Source organism: Salvelinus sp. IW2-2015, linkage group LG4q.2 (assembly GCF_002910315.2).
Source record: "Salvelinus sp. IW2-2015 linkage group LG4q.2, ASM291031v2, whole genome shotgun sequence".
NCBI lineage: Eukaryota > Metazoa > Chordata > Actinopteri > Salmoniformes > Salmonidae > Salvelinus > Salvelinus sp. IW2-2015.
The window spans coordinates 591,053-610,223 of record NC_036843.1 but is presented as its reverse complement, the minus strand read 5'-3'; the positions used below and the strand labels follow the sequence as shown (position 1 = coordinate 610,223).

The 19,171-nt window shown below is 43.9% G+C and overlaps 2 protein-coding genes across 7 annotated transcripts in view; one reads left to right on the top strand and one right to left on the bottom strand.

The window, feature by feature from the left end:
- The window catches only part of LOC111963111 (homeobox-containing protein 1-like), a 32,547-nt gene extending 18,316 nt beyond the window's left edge, over window positions 1-14,231 (top strand). For 2 of the 6 annotated variants that reach the window (XM_023986338.2, XM_023986340.2), the window contains 9 exons: window positions 1,333-1,917; window positions 3,754-3,839; window positions 4,099-4,209; window positions 7,423-7,579; window positions 7,752-7,834; window positions 7,935-8,030; window positions 8,137-8,234; window positions 8,858-8,935; window positions 9,409-14,231. In XM_023986338.2, coding sequence (XP_023842106.1) covers window positions 1,333-1,917; window positions 3,754-3,839; window positions 4,099-4,209; window positions 7,423-7,579; window positions 7,752-7,834; window positions 7,935-8,030; window positions 8,137-8,234; window positions 8,858-8,935; window positions 9,409-9,765 — 1,651 coding nt within the window. In that variant the 3' untranslated portion in view covers window positions 9,766-14,231. The remainder of the gene's footprint in view (window positions 1-1,332; window positions 1,918-3,753; window positions 3,840-4,098; window positions 4,210-7,422; window positions 7,580-7,751; window positions 7,835-7,934; window positions 8,031-8,136; window positions 8,235-8,857; window positions 8,936-9,408) is intronic. The other 4 variants (XR_011479767.1, XM_023986339.2, XM_070443316.1 and 1 more) reach the window with 4 other exon arrangements.
- A 155-nt stretch (window positions 14,232-14,386) lies between these two features.
- kif13ba (kinesin family member 13Ba) overlaps window positions 14,387-19,171 on the bottom strand; it is a 94,639-nt gene continuing 89,854 nt past the window's right edge. Inside the window, exon 40 of the mRNA XM_023986335.2 lies at window positions 14,387-19,065. Within this exon, the coding sequence (XP_023842103.1) occupies window positions 18,857-19,065 (209 nt within the window). The 3' untranslated portion in view covers window positions 14,387-18,856. The remainder of the gene's footprint in view (window positions 19,066-19,171) is intronic.

Sequence of the window (19,171 nt, the reverse complement as noted above, 5' to 3'; positions counted from 1 at the left end):
TGTGTGTGTGTGTGTGTGTGTGTGTGTGTGTGTGTGTGTGTGTGTGTGTGTCCTGCGGGGTGTGTATGTACACTACTGTATGTAATTTTGTCTGATGTCTGTCTGTGTGATATCCTATACACTGTCCTATGACTCATTCCCGCCCTCTTCAAAGGGAAAATATGGAGGTTGGCCGCTTAGAATGGAACATTTTCTTGGCGTTTTTCCCAAGTCGCACTCTCCTCTTAACCCTCCTCCCTCCCTTTCTCCCTCTCAATCTTTCAATTTCTCTCCTTCTCTCTCTGTCATGCATGTGTTTCTCGTCAGCTCTTTCTCTCTTCTCTCTTCTCTCTCTCTCTCTCTCTCTCTCTCTCTCTCTCTCCTCTCTCTCTCTCTCTCTCTCTCTCTCTCTTCTCTCTCTCTCTCTCTCTCTCTTCTTTCTCTCTCGCACACACATGCGGTCTGCTCTCTCTCTATTTCCATCTCTCTCACCCTCCCCCTTTCGCACTATCTATCTAAGTCTATCCATATGTCCCATCCCTTTCCACATCTATCTTCCTCTCTCTCCCCCCTCTCCTCTCTCTCTCTCTCTCCTCTCCTATCTCTCATGTCCTTTTCCTCATTCTCCCCATCTCTCCCTCTACCCCTCGCCCGCGCTCTCTCTCTCTCTCTCTCTCTCTCTCTCTCTCTCTCTCTAAAAGCCCTCTAAGAGGTTGATAGAATAATCCATTTCATATCTGGGCTGCAGCTGCTGAGCCAGTCTTCTCTAAGCATGCCGCTGATGAGGAGATAAGGTGTGTGCGGTTCTTCGGGAATTTCCATTTGTGTGTACTTCTTTGTAAGCTGGATGATGTTTTTGTGTGATTCTGAGTGCATACGTGTCTCAGCGTAATCTTTTGTAAGAGCTGCCATGGCCTCCCTCATAGTAATGGGTTATAATAATGGGTTACGTCATAGACATAAGCAGTGTTATGCAATACTATTTGATCTGTACCAGTGTCTAAGGGGCTAGCAGTTGTTCTCTGGACAGGGTCATATACAATACAGCGACAGCTCCCCATCTCTCCATCCATCCCTGTTTGTCTCATCTAAACGCGTCTCCTTCTCCCTCCTCTCTTCATCCGTCCGTCTGATCTGAACTCTCGCTCTCCCTCTGTTTAAACCATTCTCCCTCCATCTCTTTATCCATTCCTTCTAAACTCTCGTCTCTCACGCCATCTAAACTCTTCTCTCTCCCTCCTCTCTTCATCCATCCCATCTAACCGTTCCCCTCCTCTCTTCATCCATCCCATCTAACCGTTCCCCTCCTCTCTCGCTCCATGTCAACTCCTCTCTCCTCTTCTCTCTGTCCAGGATGTCTCAGTTCACAGATGAGCCTCGCTTCACCATCGAGCAGATTGACCTGCTCCAACGGCTGAGGAGGACGGGGATGACCAAGCCAGAGATCCTCCACGCTCTGGATACCCTGGACAGACTGGACCGCCAGCACGGACACAAGTTTGGACGCCGTCCCCAGACGCAGCCCCAGCCTGTCGGTCAGGGACCGACGTCCAATAGCAATGCTAATATGACGTCGTCTTCCTCGTCCAACAACGTTGTGGCGTCCTCATCGACGTCCACGGCCGCCACACAGACTGGTTACCGGGCGAATGGGAGTGGCGGGAGTGATCTGTCGCCGTCACCTAGCAACAACTATGATATGTCGCCGCCCCCTCCGGCGGTTGTATCTGCCCCTGTTGCTTTGGCAGCAGTGGCTCAGAACGGGTGTGGGGTTGGTGGCGGCGGAGAGATTGTTGCCATGACGAACGGAAAGCTGTCTCCACCACGGTTTCCTATCAGTGTTAGTGCGGTTAGTGGTGGCGTGACTGCGAGAGGCTACGGGTTTGAGGCCAGCGAGGAGGAACTAGACGTGGACGACAAAGTGGAGGAACTCATGAGGTGAGGAGGAGTAACCTGAGTCTTATGCCTCGTTCACGTGCTAGTCGGAAATAGGAAACTCTGACATTTCCGACTTGGAAACTCATTGAACTCAAGAGTTTCTCACTTGAAAGTACCAGAATCAACCAATAGGAAGCTCCTCGCAAAATAACTTGTGTTCATTTTAACTCGGAGGTCCCGAGTGTCGTATAGCACATGAACACAGCATTATCTGAACAGATTTAGATGGTAGTCAATATGCACAAAATGGTAACCAAACGAATGACCTTTCATACTACCTGAACATGTCGGTTTTGAATGTGTTTTGTTCTGAGCTAGACCCCCAGGCCTGAGTCTAATGAGTTAAGTGACACCGGTCTATAAACACAGACACCATAATCAGACACACAGTGACGAAGCTGGCTGATGCTTTTTGCATTAAAAAGTTAATGACTAGAATTTGGATTTACTTAAAAATATGACTCTTATTTTCCATAACTATAATAAATACAGACTTGAAACAGGCAGAGTTAAAGTGGCTAAAGACAAATGTCAAACCGAGAGGTATAATAGACGCAGACACTCCTCACATCATCCTCGCTTAAACTGAAAACCAGGTTCCTCTCCCGCACCTTTAACCACCTGCACATAATTAGCAGGCCAGTCAGTTATCAATTAACCAATGCCTGTCCAAAAACACATGAACACACAATACGTTATTACATTGACAGTTTGGGTTGAAGTGGTTGGAAAGATATCAACTATGAATGGAATATATGCGGGTAACGTTATCTGGTTCGCTACATAAAATGTGGGATCTCATACACACACACACACACACACACACACACACACACACACACACACACACGTGTCCTGTCAACCCTGCAGCTGCTCTTTTGTAGTGTGTGCCCAGTGATAAAGGCAGTATTGATTAGATGGAGTGATGAAAATGAAATGAAATGGAGGGAGAGAAAAGTAACAGTGGATTTCTGGCAGCTCAGTGCTGCCTGATTCTCCCTCACGTTCTCCATGAAGGGGAATCAATATAAATGTAAATGAGAAGGCAGTGTATCGACAGAGACTGTGTGTGTGTGTGTGTCTCCAGTGTTCAGCAGACGCTCCATCACATCTATGAGAACTGCTCTCTCTCCTTCTCTGCCTCGCTATCTCCCTCCGTCTCGCGCTCTCTCCGTCTCGCTCTCACTTTCTCGCTCTCGCTCTCTGCTTTTGTCACATTCACTCTTTCCGTCTGACAATCACACATACAGCGGCACTTGGTCACACACACACTTTCTCTGCCATCACCCCTATTCTCCTTGCTTTTCCTCAACCCCTCATATTGAGCTCCCGAGTGGCGCAGTGGTCTAAGGCACTGCATCTCAGTGCAAGAGGCGTCACTACAGTCCCTGGTTCGAATCCAGGCTGTCTCACATCCGGACGTGATTGGGAGTCCCATAGGGCGGCGCACAATTGGCCCAGCGTTGTCCGGGTTTGGCCGGGGTAGGCCGTCATTGTAAATAAGAATTTGTTCTTAACTGACTTGCCTAGTTAAATAAAATAAATATTTCCCTTTTGATTAGCGCTTTGCTTCCTCTCCAACGTCATTGTACTTGCTGATCATATCTCCCTCTATTCATGGCTCTCTCTTCCTCCATTTCTCTCGCTCTTTCCACAGACATCTCTCTCTCACTTCTTCACTCGTCCTCTCTTTTCCTTGAACCGTCCTCTCATTCGATCTTCCTAGCAAAAGTGAACAATGCTCTTTGTTTTCTCTTTCCTCCCTCACACTCACCACCTCTCTCTCTCTCTCTCTCTCTCGCTCCTCCCTCACACTCACCACCTCTCCCCCTCCAGAAGGGACAGTGCCATAATCAAGGAGGAGATCAAGGTGTTCCTGGGGAACAGGCGCATCTCTCAGGCTGTGGTGGCTCAGGTCACAGGTCAGTATGCCCCCTTGTGGCTAATACAGTACACTACATATGGCACTTGACTGTGGGAGTGGAACTGTGGTCACTAGTGTTTGTGTGGATGTAATGAGAAACCGCAAGTACTTCATCCACTGTATATATGCAGTGGCAAGTTAATGAATCCCACTTTCTGTGCTCTTTCTCTCTCTGGGCCATCCTCGCTCTCTTTGTCTGTCTGTCTCTCTCTCACTTCCTCTCTCCATTTTCTCTCCCTTGCTCCCCCTCTCTCCAGGTATCAGTCAGAGTCGTATCTCCCACTGGCTGCTCCAGCAGGGCTCGGACCTCAGTGAACAGAAGAAGAGGGCCTTCTATCGCTGGTACCAGTTGGAGAAGACCACCCCCGGTAATGCCCACCACCACCACCCCCATGACCAGCCCCCCACCCGGTCCCACCATGCCCCCCACCTCCTCCACCCCCTGGCAGACCCCCTTCTGTGCCCCCCCGACCCCCCCACCCTCAGCCTCCTCCCATCTGTCCAGTCCCTCTTCAGTTGTTCCACTCGTTCCATCCACTATTAGAGGACTCTCTAAGACCCTGCCCAAACTAGAGGGGTTATATGATGAGAGCTGATGGGCGAGTCTATGAACTATTTGTTGATATTCTCGGGCTAGAAAATAGGGATGGCCAAATCCACCCTATGTATCCCTGAACTGTTGTTTTGGCCCAATGCAATGCACTTTTCTAGGGGGCACTCATGCCAAATCTGAGTGTGTTTATTTGTAGTCACTCCATGTGACTACACTACCCACATGCCGTCTTGTGCCCCCTCAGTTTCAATGGGCATACAGTGCTTTGCAAAGGTATTCAGACCCCTTGGATTTCTTTGCATTTTATTGTGTTACAAAGTGGGATTAACATTTATTTAATTGTTCGTTTTTGTCAACAATAATAAAAATGAGAACTACAATATAGTRGTTGTATAAGTATTCAGGCCCTTTGTTTGGACAAGCCTAAATTAATGACAGAAGAATACAAATATACAGCATACAAATATTTCAAAGCATGCAACAAGGCACTAAAGTAACACTGCAAAAAAAACATGGAAAAGGAAAACACTTTTTGGCCTAAATGCACAGCCTTATGTTTGGGGCAAATCCAACACCACATCACTGAGTAACTCCCTCCTTATTTTCAAGCATGGTGGTTGGTGGCGGCATCATGGTGTGGGTGTGCTTCACATCGGCAAATACTGAAGTTTTTCAGGGTTAAAAAAAACGGGATGGAGCTTAGTACAGGCACACTCCTACAGGAAAACCTGCTTCAGTCTGGGAGAGGAATTCACATTTTCAGCAGGACAATAACACGAGGTGAAATCTACACTGGAGTTGCTTACCAAGAAGACTGGGAATGTTCCTGAGTGGCCAAGTTACAGTTTTGACCTAAATCTGCGGAAAGATTTGAAAAATGCTTTCTAGCCATGATCCCCAACTTCTTGACAGAGCTTGAAGAATTATGAAAACAATAATGGGATAAAATAGCCAAATCCAGGTGTGTAAAGCTCTTRGAGAATTACTCAAAATCGCTGGGAAAGCTGTTTCTAACATGTATTGACTCAGGGTGCTGAATACTTATGCAACGACTATATGAGTCATTTAATTTCGATCAATCTTTAACATGTCATTGACATTAGAGTATTTTGTGGTTGTTGACAAAAAATTGCAATGAAATCCATTTTAATCCCACTTTAACACAAAAATGTGAAGAAATCCAAAGGGTATGAATGCTTTTTCAAGGCACTGTAGCTACTCTGCAGACACGCCCCATGCAGTATTGAAGCCTCTCCCCCAGAATGTTCCATTCACAGTACTTGTCCCGCCCAATTCTCTGAGCTGTTACGTCACATTTCGAACCCCCCTGCAACCTGTTTCTGCCCCTACAAACCCATTGTCTGTCTATGACTCCTTCCTGTGTCCAGATGTGTCACTTCCCATTGTGTGTCCCCCCCTACTCTCTGGGCACAGCAGCCAATAAGCTATCACAGCCGCAAATATTCAAATACTCATTATTGGCTGGTGTATAATGAGTAGTAGTAGTACTTGTAGTTGTATCGCTACGATGTCGCTAAGACAATTGAGTAGAAATGTAAAGTGCTTTAAGCACTGTATAAACCTCATTTAATATGTTATTATGATGACTATAGCTAGGCCTTAAAGAGTACTGGTGTGTGACTGTATAACCATGGTGAAAAACTGATTTTTAATAAAAAGCAAACTTGTGAAATCACACCGGCCTCACCTCTCTGTCTGTGTGGAGGGGAGGGTGTAGTGATGAGCCCTGGTGGACTGTGTATGTCACAGCACCTATAGACTACTACTGTATTAGCTACATACAGCAGGGCTATTCCCATCCGGGCCTCCAGCTCTGCAGTGCTGCCGGTTGTTCTTTTTCCTCCAGTCGTTAATTGATTGATTTTGATTGTCCCAAGAGTCCACTCGAAGGTCTGAATCAGTCCCTGGTTAAAGGGCAAGACTGAAAAGCAGCTGTGGTGTGGAACTCCAGGCCCAGATTTGAAAACTGTTGATCTATGTTGACTACATCTCTCGATTAGGGAAAGGCAACTGGCGGCCCCCCTTTTGTAGGCCCGCAGACCAATTTCACGCAATTACATTTTTATTTTTATTTTTTAATTTTAGGATCTCAGTCGGGGTCTCAACTTACTGTTGAGAGTTAGAATAGTAGAATACACAAGGTGCAATTTCAAAATTTGGTTGTGCTTCAGCAGTTACTCAATTAGCCCAAGTCAGCTAAATGTTTTTAGATTGGTAAATTAGTCTAGCGCTCAGGTAAACTTAAGCATTGTCGAATTACCGACCGGGATGGGGCCCATTGAACATCTGTTATCATATTAAAAACTGCAAAAATTTGCCTCCACCATATGGCAAAATGTGTAGAATTGCAGGAAATTTGCTGTAAAACTGCAATTTATCTAGTTTTTTTTGTGTGTGGCCCCCATCAGTTGCCCATCCCTGATCTAGACAGCAGATTTCAACATTTAATTTTAGTTCCAATCAAAAGCATGTATAGGTGTGAGTCAAATAGAATGGAGTCAGAAAAAGACATAGGTTCTAGTCCCAGGAAGCACAAGTAGCATCCAGGATGTTAGTCTTTTAAAACATCTGTTATGAGTTTCAACATCTTCATATGGACACAGTCCACCTCTCCCTACATCTCTACATTTATAATGGGAATGCTGTATGTGTGTTACAGCTATAGGCCGTATATAAGGGTTACAGCCGCCATTGTTCATTAGGATAGTGCTATTGATCTATGCCAAAAACACTACCGCTCTTTGTATAAATGAGTCCTAATTTCCATACATGCACACCACGCAGTCGCAATATAACACTCTTAATTCTTCTATGAAATAAGGTGCTGAATCCTTTTTTATAAAATGCACTCAATCAACAACTAAAGGAGAGCACTCTCTAAATAGTAGATGTTTGAGTTTATTTTTAAAGGGACTGCGCACATTAATCAACGTTTCACTTGATCACTTGATACAATCTTGGTTACGTGAGGGTTGTCTCCATGGTGACATCACGGTTGTATCTACAGGTGCCACTCTGACGATGCGGCCCGCCCCCATGTCTCTGGAGGATGTGGTTGAGTGGCGGCAGACTCCGCCCCCTATAAGCTCCACCCCCGGGAGCTTCCGTCTGCGCCGAGGCAGTCGCTTCACCTGGAGGAAAGAATGTCTGGCTGTGATGGAGAGGTGAGGAAGAGACATAGAGAGAAAAGGGAAGTGATGGAGAGTTGAGGGAGGGAGATTTGGTGAGTTGTTATAATCTAGATAAAGGCTGAGAGATTGGGGAAAGCAGCAAATTTGCCGTTAGACTTGGAGAAATGTGAATGTTGCCTAATAAATTGTTGTGGTTATTTTCCAGTTACTTCAATGACAACCAGTACCCTGATGAAGCTAAAAGAGAGGAGATCGCTAACGCCTGCAACGCTGTCATCCAGAAACCAGGTAAGAACCAGCAGGAGGAAAACATGGAAAAACGAAAGAGGTACATACTTATGTTGAATATTTATTATGGAGTAAGAACACTTGAATATGGTGTGTGCAGGGAAGAAGCTGTCTGATCTGGAGAAAGTCACGTCTCTGAAGGTCTACAACTGGTTTGCCAACCGCCGCAAGGAGATCAAGAGACGCGCCAACATAGGTAACGTTTACGACCTCTCGGGGGGGGGGGGGGGGGTCGAGTGAGTGTGTATGAGAGAGTGCGTAAGGCTCAGATATGTTATGGAGAAGTTTTAATTTTTTCGAAGAAGAAGCAGCAATCCTGGAGAGCCATGGGATCGACGTCCAGAGTCCTGGTGGACACTCCAACGGCGATGACATTGAGGGGAATGACTTCCCTGACCAGGTAACCACCCCTAATAAGGTGGAATGGTCCAGTTCTCTGCAAATCGTGTTGTATCTGACAGCCAAGACATTCTACCTTTTTATAGGGGTGCTCTATCATACACATGAGAGAGATCATCCCTGAGCATGTGGTTTAGCCGACATTCACAGCGGTCGTTTTTGCGGTGTTAGAGGTGGAAATGCGTTAGACTGGTCAAATCCACTAGCGACTCTTGGCACTATACTTAAAGCGGACATTGACATTGACTGCACGCATTAAGAAAAATCCCAGTTCGAACACTAGAATATGAGATGTAATCTACACCTAGATTAGGCTGATAGAAATCCTCATTATTTTTGTTGAATGATTTTCAATTTGAGCGTCATTATTTCCATATAGGATAGACTTTCTCGTTCTGATCTTCTAACGTGAGTGGCTTCATGACAATGATCAAGAGCAGCTGCGCACCAATTAGACAGCTCCAAAGCAGTTACACCTTCGACATCGCCAAAACARCAGCTATGCCAGTTCACGCTTGATCTGATTAAATCTAGGCCCTAGTCTCATCCAGTTTGTATCTTGTAGTCAAGACCATTCTGCCTTCATACGGGTGGTTTAACATATTGCCTCTTGTTTTCCTGCAGGGCTGTGAAGTCCCTCTGTTTGAGAAGAGAGCTGTTACCAGACCCTTCAGTCGACTAGACCTGTCCTCTCCCACACAGGTATGTATACTGCTATGAGACGTTGTATTGCATTACATATCCATACTSTACTCCATATTTGGTACAGAACTTTTTCTCTATACCAAATCTGTGAGATGGGTAGCTAACCAAGAAGTAGGGGGAAAGAACGCCTTATAATGTTCATGTATTTGTCCATGCTAACCAGTTGACGTACGTAACCGAACAAGGGTGCATCTCAATAGTCTGAAGCGGATTCTCGATCTGAAAACACAGGATAGTGGAAAGCAACATAGTACTTTGCTTTACCTATCCATTTCTTTCAGGTCAGTGTGTAGGTCAGGGGTCTCAAACTCAAGGGTGGYCCAAATATGGTCCGTGAACCGATTTTAATGCAGCCCGTGGTTTTGCTTAGTAAATGCGCCCTGCAGTTGTCTCAGGGTTGAAGACCACAGCTTTAGACTAGTATGATGTGTAAACACGACCCCTGACTCCTCCCCCTCTTGCGGTTGCAGGTGCCCACCCTGCTGCCCAGCTGGCTGGCGGCTTGGCCCGGCTCGGGCAGGGGGGGCTTGGCTGCCCAGAGGGCTAGCTCTCTGATTGGCCGCTCCTTGCTCTCTGGGTGGGGTCTCGCTCAGGGGGTGGGGATGGAAGGTTCCAGACTGACAGGTGTGTCCTGGTCTCCCCCCTCCCCCCAGGATGATGACTCCACCAATCACAGCAATGCCCTGGAGCACCAGGATCCCATCGCCCTCGCCGTGGAGATGGCGGCCGTCAATCACAGCATCCTCGCCCTGGCAACGCAGGCGGGGGGAGGATTGGCCCTGGGCGGGACAGGAAGTGACATCAAAACAGAGGTGCTAGACGACTAGGGATGAGAGAGAAACGTGTAATTTTGCGTTCATAATCAAATGGGAAGGTGGTAATTACCAGTTGTGAAGTCGCAAAAACGTGTTGGATGCATTCACGTGCTTTTAACTCGTTGAGAAATGTACAGCTATAATGCTTGTAAACAAATTAGTGTTCAAAAAACATTAATATAACTATAAAAAGCAATGGTTTTGTTGTTGCATTTAACTGCCGAAAATGCTGTTATCGAAGTCATTTCCTTAGGTGACGTCAGAGTTCAGGAATGATAGACGGGTTTCCCATTAGCAGCTACCAGTCAGTCGTATATGGTAAATACCACCTTCCCACTTAGTTATGAACGCAGCATATGTTTGTGTGTGCGCGCGTGCGTGAGTGCACATGAGGATGAGGCTACAGTAGAGTAGGAAKATATTTGTTGGGAGCAAGTAGAGCTTGTTGGAACATTATACTGTAAATGATGACCAAAAGTAATGCATAGGCTTAGAGACTGTCAAAGCTAAGGTAACAGGCCTCCCCTTACCTCCACCTCCCTATTTCCTAACCCCTTTAGACTGTTCTAGAGGTATTGTGTTGGGAGGCCTGGCCCTAAAGTTGTCTATGAAACAGTCATACAGTGTATGTACAGTGTGTGAGGTATATTATGCTCTTGTCTGTGTGAGTCTAAAGAATCAGAATAGGTTATTATGGAACCCTGGACAACTCCCTGTAAGCATGGAGGGCTCCTGCCTTGGCATTCTGATTTTGGCACCTTCTCCCCCAACGTGCACAGTATGCTATTTGATTCCTCGCTCGCTCCATCTTTCTTCTCTACCTCACCCAGACATATTCTCTTTCCATGTATACTCTTCTCTTTTGCCTCTTACACTGTCTGTTCACCCCTCCCTTTTCCCTCTCGTCTGTCTGTCCCATTTCATTTGTCTCCAACTTCGCAGTATAAGGGAGAGAGAGGCGAGTGTTCTCAACAGGCCTCTGTAATCCCTGAAATGTATAAATATATCCCCTTGTTGTAGCACTACCTAAGCTGGATAGGTTTAAAGCAAGTGAAAATCAGACATTCATTATATTATTGCTTGAGAGAGAGGTATCGTGCAAGCTAGTGAAAGGGGCCATACGTGGTTGCTATGGGGGTAACTATAAGCATATTGAAGCTGTACCCAAACCATTTGTTTTTAGCTTTTAACCGTAGCTTAGTCTGTTCCCTTAAATTAAGGTGTCATAATCATGTTCCCCAGTTGAGAGAAAATGCGTTATTATTTTAAGATTGCCAATCAAGGGTGCGTTGGAAATGTCCCTATCACATGAGGCTGCTGAGGGGAGGAAGGCTCATAATAATGGCTGGAATGGAGTAAATGGAATGGCATCAAACTCATGGACCATGTGTTTGAAACCATTCCGTTCCAGCCATTATTATGAGCCCATCCTCTCCAATTAAGGTGCCAGCGGCTGCCTGTACTCCCAGTACTAAGAATAATAGGGACCAATGCAAACACTTCTTTTTCTATCCTTTATATGCCATGACGTCTTCAACACAAGCTGTTATCCAAGATACTTGCTTTTAAATGGTATTTTCTCTTTTAAAAATAAGTCACTTTATGGGAGTAGCTACCATGGGGCTTGAGTTTCCTGCCCTCGTAGCTTATTGGTCGTCCGGAGTGATTGACAGACCAGGCAAGCAATAGGAGGAAGAGAGACTGATCTGTTGGCTGACACAGGTTCAAAAGGTAAGGGGTCAGGGTTTGTTTGGTGATTCCACAAACACCTTCCCCCCCCCATCTACCTTTCCCTATAAGCTAGGTTCCCCCACTCCCAGGTCGCTGCTTTTAATGTGAAATAAGTTATGTAGATGAATAACCTTGTTTGTTTTTTTACCTTAAAGGGGTAGTTCACATTCAAGTTGACCAGACTCAAATGTGATTTTTTTGTGTAGGTTCCTGTTATGATGAAATCAGCAGACCTCAATCCCAAACTACTGAGAAACTTTCTCCTTGCCAGATCTACACAACAGTCATGGTGGGATATGGTCCCAGCTTATTGTTAGACCACTTCTGAGCAGGGCTTGGAACCAGTTCAGGGAACAGAAACAAACAGAATCAGAACGAAAGTGATCTATACTGTTGTTTTAAAACCATGGGATCCGGCTAATAACGTTATTTTACATTCCGTTCTTTTATTCTGTCGCGCAAAGCACTCACTCTCTCATTAAGAAACTTATTCCGGTGTCTGCCTCCCTGCCAGCTGAAAATCTTTGCCAGTGTGCGTGTAGGCTACCTGCCCCTCCCCATCCGAAGTATTGTTTACTGTAGCCTATTGACGTTACAAGCGTGATTCAGAAATTAGGGAGAGCGATTTGTAATTAGAGAAGAATGGGTTCTTGCTAGGTATCACGTTTCACATTGGATTTATAAACTACAAAAAGGTAAGATGTTTTTATTTTAATTCTGGCGCCGCTCTTCACACACAAGCTTGTTAGCTAGCTCTGGTCCAACATTAAGCGAACTCTTTGAAATTAAAAGTTCCTCCATAGATGCCAGTCCTCCACATGTATAATTCCGTGGGCCTAATTCAGATAATGCATGRCATAAGATGCCCAGCGCTTCAAGCCATCCTCTCTCTCTCCCACCACCCGATTTCAGAAGTTTAAAAAAGAACGACATAAAAAAGTAACGTTTTTTCCCTTTCAAACCTCTGTGGGAACAGAGGAACGCAACAAAAAATATGGTTCTGTTCAGAATTAAACTAATAAATAATTGGTTCCAACCCCTGCTTCTGAGGTATTGAGATGTTTGGCAAACGTTAGTGTCTCGTGACATACTGTTAGCTGACCAAGTTGCAGAGATGACTCACATTGATGTTTGGGTGAACTGTCCCTTTAAGTAGGCCAATATATATTAAATGACAGCCAAGCTGACCTGTTTCTGCTGCTTCTGAWGTTCCACTAAAACCTAGTGCTTTGTTCTGTATCAAATATGTATCTTACAAGATAAGACTATTCTAAAGACTGAGGCAGAAAAAAAACATTTTATTTTCGATTTGTTACTTAAATCTTTCCATGTGTAAAACTCTGCCAAGCAGAAATGTATAGTATGAGATTAATCATTAAATTCTTAGTTTGTTTTTTATTTTGATATGCAGTGGGCCCGATTCAGACTTAGTAAATGTACGCCTTTCCTAAGCACTTCTTAGTAGTTGGTATTTAGACTTACCTTTTATGCAGGTGCATAAAGGGCTTTTCAAGCGTGGTTCCCTTGTGCACACTGAATACATTTAACCTAACCGCTGAAAACCCTCCCARTTTCTGGCCAGCTGATTTTCTCTTGGRTTTCAGTACATTTATCTAAAGCCATAACTTTAAATTTGACAGACTCACTAGAACAGGGATGGGCAACTCCAGTCCTTGGGGGGCATGCTTGGTGTGACACTTTTAACACACCTGACTCCAATAATCAAGATCTTCAGTTTAGAATGCAATTAGTTTATTCAGCTTGTTGTGTTTGTTAGGCATGGGCAAAAAGTGACACCACTCCGGCTCCCGAGGACTGGAGTTGACCATCCCTGCACTAGAATATATGGATCAATYAAAGGCCATGTAAATACATGCATATTAATCTCATTTTCAGCACCAATTGAATTGGTAGATTTAAAAAATACTCTGATCTTGTGTATTATTTAGGGTTAGAAAAGTATTTATAAATAATAAAACAGGTTTGGAGACCCTTTAAGCATGAAATAGGTTGGTGAATCAAAAATAGTCGTAAATATTCATCCTGAAAGTTGCCATATTCAATTGTTCAATCCATTAAATATTGGAAAGTGTAGAATAGGGGGAATAATGTTACATTTATGCACGCATAACTCGGGTCTGAGTCGGCCCCAAACTACCGTGTTTTTCATTGCCCTATTGTACTCCATCAAAGGCAAAACTTATCCTTCAGGTTTCTGAGCTCTTTACTAGTCTCTCGAGACTGTTTAACAATTGTTAACGCCATATCAAGTAGCGAGCTAGCACACGATTTGGTTCATTGGCATCACCCAGAATTTGATGAATCTGTCAAATCTACAAATTAAAAATTGGTACTGTATACAAAACCAGGTGAAAACGTCTTTGTTAAAGGATTGCTACTCAATAATGACCATTAACCTCTGTGGGAGGGGCTTTGCCTTTGAAACTGCGAGGGAACAGCTATTGCCAGTCCTCATTCATACATAATGTGAATACATGAAATAACAAATATTCTAGAAGATGAAATGAATATAAATTATTGAAATCACTGTTGTATCAGATTGAAATAGTTAAACGAGTCCTGTTATCTTCTATTTCAGAATTTAGTGCCTTTTTTGGACAGTAGACTGTTCTGTAATTAATATGTAGAAATCTATATGCCTTTTGTTGCATTTGTTTGAAAAACATTTTGTTAACTTGTTTATTTTAGTATTGTATCTACTAAAGAATAAAGAAAGATGAACAATGGGTCTGTGTTTTGTGAGCAACTAAAGTCTAGCTCTCAAAATGTGTATCAATTGGCCCAAATCTGCAATTGACATCAGGAGCTCAAATTAGCATTCTGCCCTTAATGATGGAAGATTACAGTCTCGTAAAAAAAACCTGCAGATGATACAAATCTGTAAATCAATTCATTTTTTTTTTATTCTTTCCTTTACAGGGAGATAATTGTCCAGACAATAAAAAATAAAATGATAAATGTATTATAATACATGATTATTCTTTGGATTTCAGCAGAGAATTAAATTAATCAAAATCCAAACTTGTGCTCAGATTTTTAAGTCTTTATATATATACACATACATACATAGTCATGCCTACACCTATTCGCTCCCACAGATATAGTGAAATAATACACTTCACGACAACCGGCAGAACAGAATCAGATACGCAAATCATTGATGACTATTATTGATAACTCAAGACTCCAGGACGAGGCACAGACCAGAGCTGGTCTCAGGTCAGTCAGTGTGTCTAAAATGGCACCCTATTCTCTATGCACTACAGGAATATTATACCATAGGGTGCCATTTCAGAAGCAATCGTTGTAGAAGAAGAGTTGCACAAACAGTCTGAAGATCCGGCGCAATTCCATGTCTGTCCCTTGCCCCTTCCTCCTACCGCTTTAGTGTTGAACACCTGAGCGATGGGAGCTCGGCACAGAAATGGAACGTGGCCGGTGAGAGTTGGGGGTAAAGAGGCTCTACTCTAGTTGYTGTCTGTGTTGGGGAAAAACAGACAAGTTCCCCATTAGAATCCTCTACTGACATGAGCTTCCATTGGCACATAAGCCAGCGCCCGACTTTGTACAGTGGCAGTTTGTCTGATGTGGTCCACTGCTGGCTATGGACAAGCCACGTGTAGTGTGAAGGAACAGTCTAATAGTACACAGGTTTCTCCATGGCTGGAGTTTGAGGGTTTCTAGTTATGGAGTCTCGCCTTGCCAGACTTGGTAGTCTGGAGAATGCCAAAGATGGAGGTTTTTAGTTATTAAACCCAGAGAGGGACAGACAGATTGACGTGAAGACTAACTTGTAGACTGAAGGCCACGTAAAGGCAGGTATCATATTGCTCTGAGCCTGTGTTGCCATAGATAGAGATATATAGGATATGTATATATTGGAACGGAAGAATAACAAATATACTCTTGAAATCCCCCCCCCCCCCTTGGGCCTTGCTTATTCTTTAAAACACAGAGCATGCCTTCTGTGGAATGATACGGTAACTGTATGGATATATCCTTAATCAAGTATAGACAGTCTAACGGTCAAACTCAATAGAAAACGTGGTTCTGAGCGCGTACAGTTACAAGCATAAATGGTCATATGATCAAGTCCATGATGATGAAATTAAGTACTTATGACACGTGCTAGTCTGAACTAGGAAACTCCACATCTCGTTAAAGAGCTAACAGTTGGAAATACAAACCGGTAAAAGCTACTGAATAATGAAATGGGTTTGAATCAGAGCTACTTGTGTGTCTCTGACTTCCTGATGAGAAAGAGTATGAGAGAAAGAAAGAGCGAGGCACTGAAATAAAGAACTAGATAAGCCTGAAGTGATCTTAACCACTTTTCGGTCTCTGTGCAAAGAAGCGTGGACACGACAAAACCGAGGCCAAATCCATCCGATACACTATGGCTGCGTTTACACAGGCAGCCCAATTCTGATCTTTTTCGTTTTCAGAGCTGATCTGATTGGTCAAAAGTCCAATTAGTGGGGGAAAAAGATTAGAATTGGGCTGCCTGTCTAAACGCAACCTACCTGCTCTCACAATCTTCATATAACACACGACACACGCACATACCCTCAAACTCAATTCCATTCCTTATATTAGCACAATGATGATCACTCGGTTAAAGGCTCGACACCAACTCAACCATGACAAACAACTTTTTAAAAAACACCCAAATCTGCTAACAGCAACGTAATGGTTCTGAGCGAATCGGGTAAAATACTTAAGGCAACCATGACAAATAAAACACTTGCTCATCCCATCTACTAGACTATATCTCCCAACTGGCCAGTCATCAGCCCATTGACAACTCCTCCTTACTCTGTCCCATCTCAAGTGGTGTTTGAGGCTAAAGATCAAGACTATAATCAAGATTAACTCCCGATAAGGACTATAATACCAATGATCAGATCAATTTACTGTTATATTACAGTTGCTATAGCAGCATCATTCCTCATAGAATTACTTGTGCAATCAACAATGTTTTTCAGTATAATTTAAAAGGCTTAGTCTTTTTCACATGCTAAAGGCATATGTCAACCATTACAACATATATCATAGCAAATTTAGACCTTTCTTAAAGAAATGGCATAGCGTTGAGGCGACGGGGTATATCTTACAGATAGATCATTTATGTTGTGACTTCACGCCATGCTTGCTGAATGGACTAGTGTTAAAGGTATAGTCATTACAAAATGACATTGTTCATAGACTGCTTACAGGGTGAGGAAACAAGGTATGACGGCAATCCATGCTTTGGTTTAGTTTCCCTGGCACCGTTTCCACATGTTAGCATTTGTGGCACAAATTCAAGTCATGGGATCGATAAGAGCGTTTGTTGCTCATCATGTACAAAACATTTTATAAGTGACTTTATTGAGTTTCACAATCAATTGTGGATATGTGCAAAGAATGCTAGCATGGGTTGTTGTCATGCCTTGTCCATAGACTGCTTACAGGGTGAGGAAACCAATGTGTCATGTTGGAATTTGGGTGAAGTATCCCTTTAACACACATTGAGTCCTGTCAGAGCTTGTGACTCAGCTCACTAGGTGAGAGCGCACAGTTTATTTTAATGAAACTTCTGTCTAAAAAAAATGATTTACTAGGGATCAATTAAACATMAATTAAAACTCCATAGTGTCCCTCATTACACATCCTTCAACTCTCAACCTGGAATTTGCATTCAAACAAATTTGCTCCTAAAGCTTTGAAACTATATTAAAAAAAATAATAATAATATGCTTCCACATTCTTAATTCCCTTCATCTCCCAAAGTCATTGAGTCAGTATGTACATTTCAGACCCCCATTACAGATCTGTATCTAAAAAGAACAGGAGAACGCATGCGTAGAAGATAGATTTTTTCCCCCCCAAACACAAATCAAAGACCAGCTTCCATCCAACTTCCGCTCCACACGTTACATGACGTTAACACATTGATACAACGTTACACAACACCAGCAGTCCAGTCCAGCACACACACCATACATATATGCCACTGCTACTTCCTCAAACAGTTCTAAAACCARAGGCACCCATTTTGCTAACACAGATCACTAGTCACCACCAAACTAGGGATAAACCTCTACTGTGCAAAATCTTCTCCCTATGAGCAAGACATTGAAAAACATCTATTTTTAACCAATTTTGCACACTGGGCTTCTCCTCATAATGGAACCATCTTTCAACCTACTTCTCCACTTACAATTTAAAACCAACGCCAATGACTGTTGCAGAAACCACGTCATCATAACAACGATGCTTCACCTTTCAGATTAGCCGAAAACATGCACACACACACTCAATTTTTTGTCCACTGTACAACATTGCCATGGGTAAATTCGGCCTTTAAGGGCCAAACTTCTAAAACACACACACAGGCGCAKCCACATACACGTTCATGTCCACTCTGCAGTCCCTGAGATCACCTTACACAAGGCATTCTCATCAAAGCTCAACAGAGGGTGAAAATCTAARAAAACCACGAAGAAATATATTACAATGAAAAATAAACTCATCATGAAGGCACATTCTGGAAGAATCGATCATTTCAGATAAATGACTCCACATGTGGGAAACGGATATAGTAACTTTAGTAATTTAGTAAAAAGGGACAGTTCCATTGAAAAAGAGGGGTCGGGGGTTCCAGTCCAGGTCTGGTGGAATAGAGCCTCATTCGTTCAGAAGGATTCTCGAGGTGACCAGTTTGACGACATCAGAAAAAGTTATGTCATCACTATGGATCCTGAACCTTGGCCCGAGAAGAAACATTCTCCATTGGTCGCCCTGTGCGTCACTTCATACAGACAGCAGCACTCTGTATAGTCACACTTCAGGTGCTGTGCCCAATCCATGCCACAGGGGGRGCCACCAGTGCTGCGTCCAGATGGGGAGACAGCGCACCAGGAGCAGGTTGAGTAAAAGTCTTCCCTATTGAAATGAATCCAGACAGATCCCTATGGGTGTTTCCCTGTAGTGAGACAGAGGCATGGCCAGTCAAGCCAACACAGGATCAGCCTGTATCAATCAAATGTATTCAAAAGCCCTTTTTATATCAGCAGATGTCACAGTGATTATACAGAAACCCAGCCTAGCATCTCTTGGCCAGGAGAGGGCACAGTACTGAAGTAGTGTTGCCAAGCTGTGGGTGGATGGTGGGTAGGGGACAGGGACCGTTGTTACATTAGATGTGGTAATATTGCATAGTTAGGGGGAAATTGATAGGAGTCTGAGGGAGACGGAGGCTTAGAAACAGGATAAAAAGAATGTGTGGGTTTRCTAGTTGATCCGAGCCAGGAGACAAAGTGGTGTGAGGATTAAAAGTCTCTCCCACCCAGGCCTGTTTCTCTCCAGTTCAACTGCTCCAGGACTTGCGGTTCTCCCCTCTCCTGTTAGTGGACTCTCCCCGTAGAACAGGTTGGTAGAACTCGCCGCTGCGCCGATTCTCCGGGTTCCATTTGGTGGAACGGTCCCGTCTGAACACTCGGTCGGGACGCACCAGGACGCCGTAACCAGGGTTACAGCGGAAGTAGTGGTGCCCGCCTACGGAGCCGTCGTTCTTACCTGGAGAGAGGGGAAGGAAGGAGAAAGAGGGAGGGAATAAGGGGAGTTAGACAAGGAATAGAGTTTGTTTAGTACTTTGAATTTCCTAAACTAAGCACTGCCTACT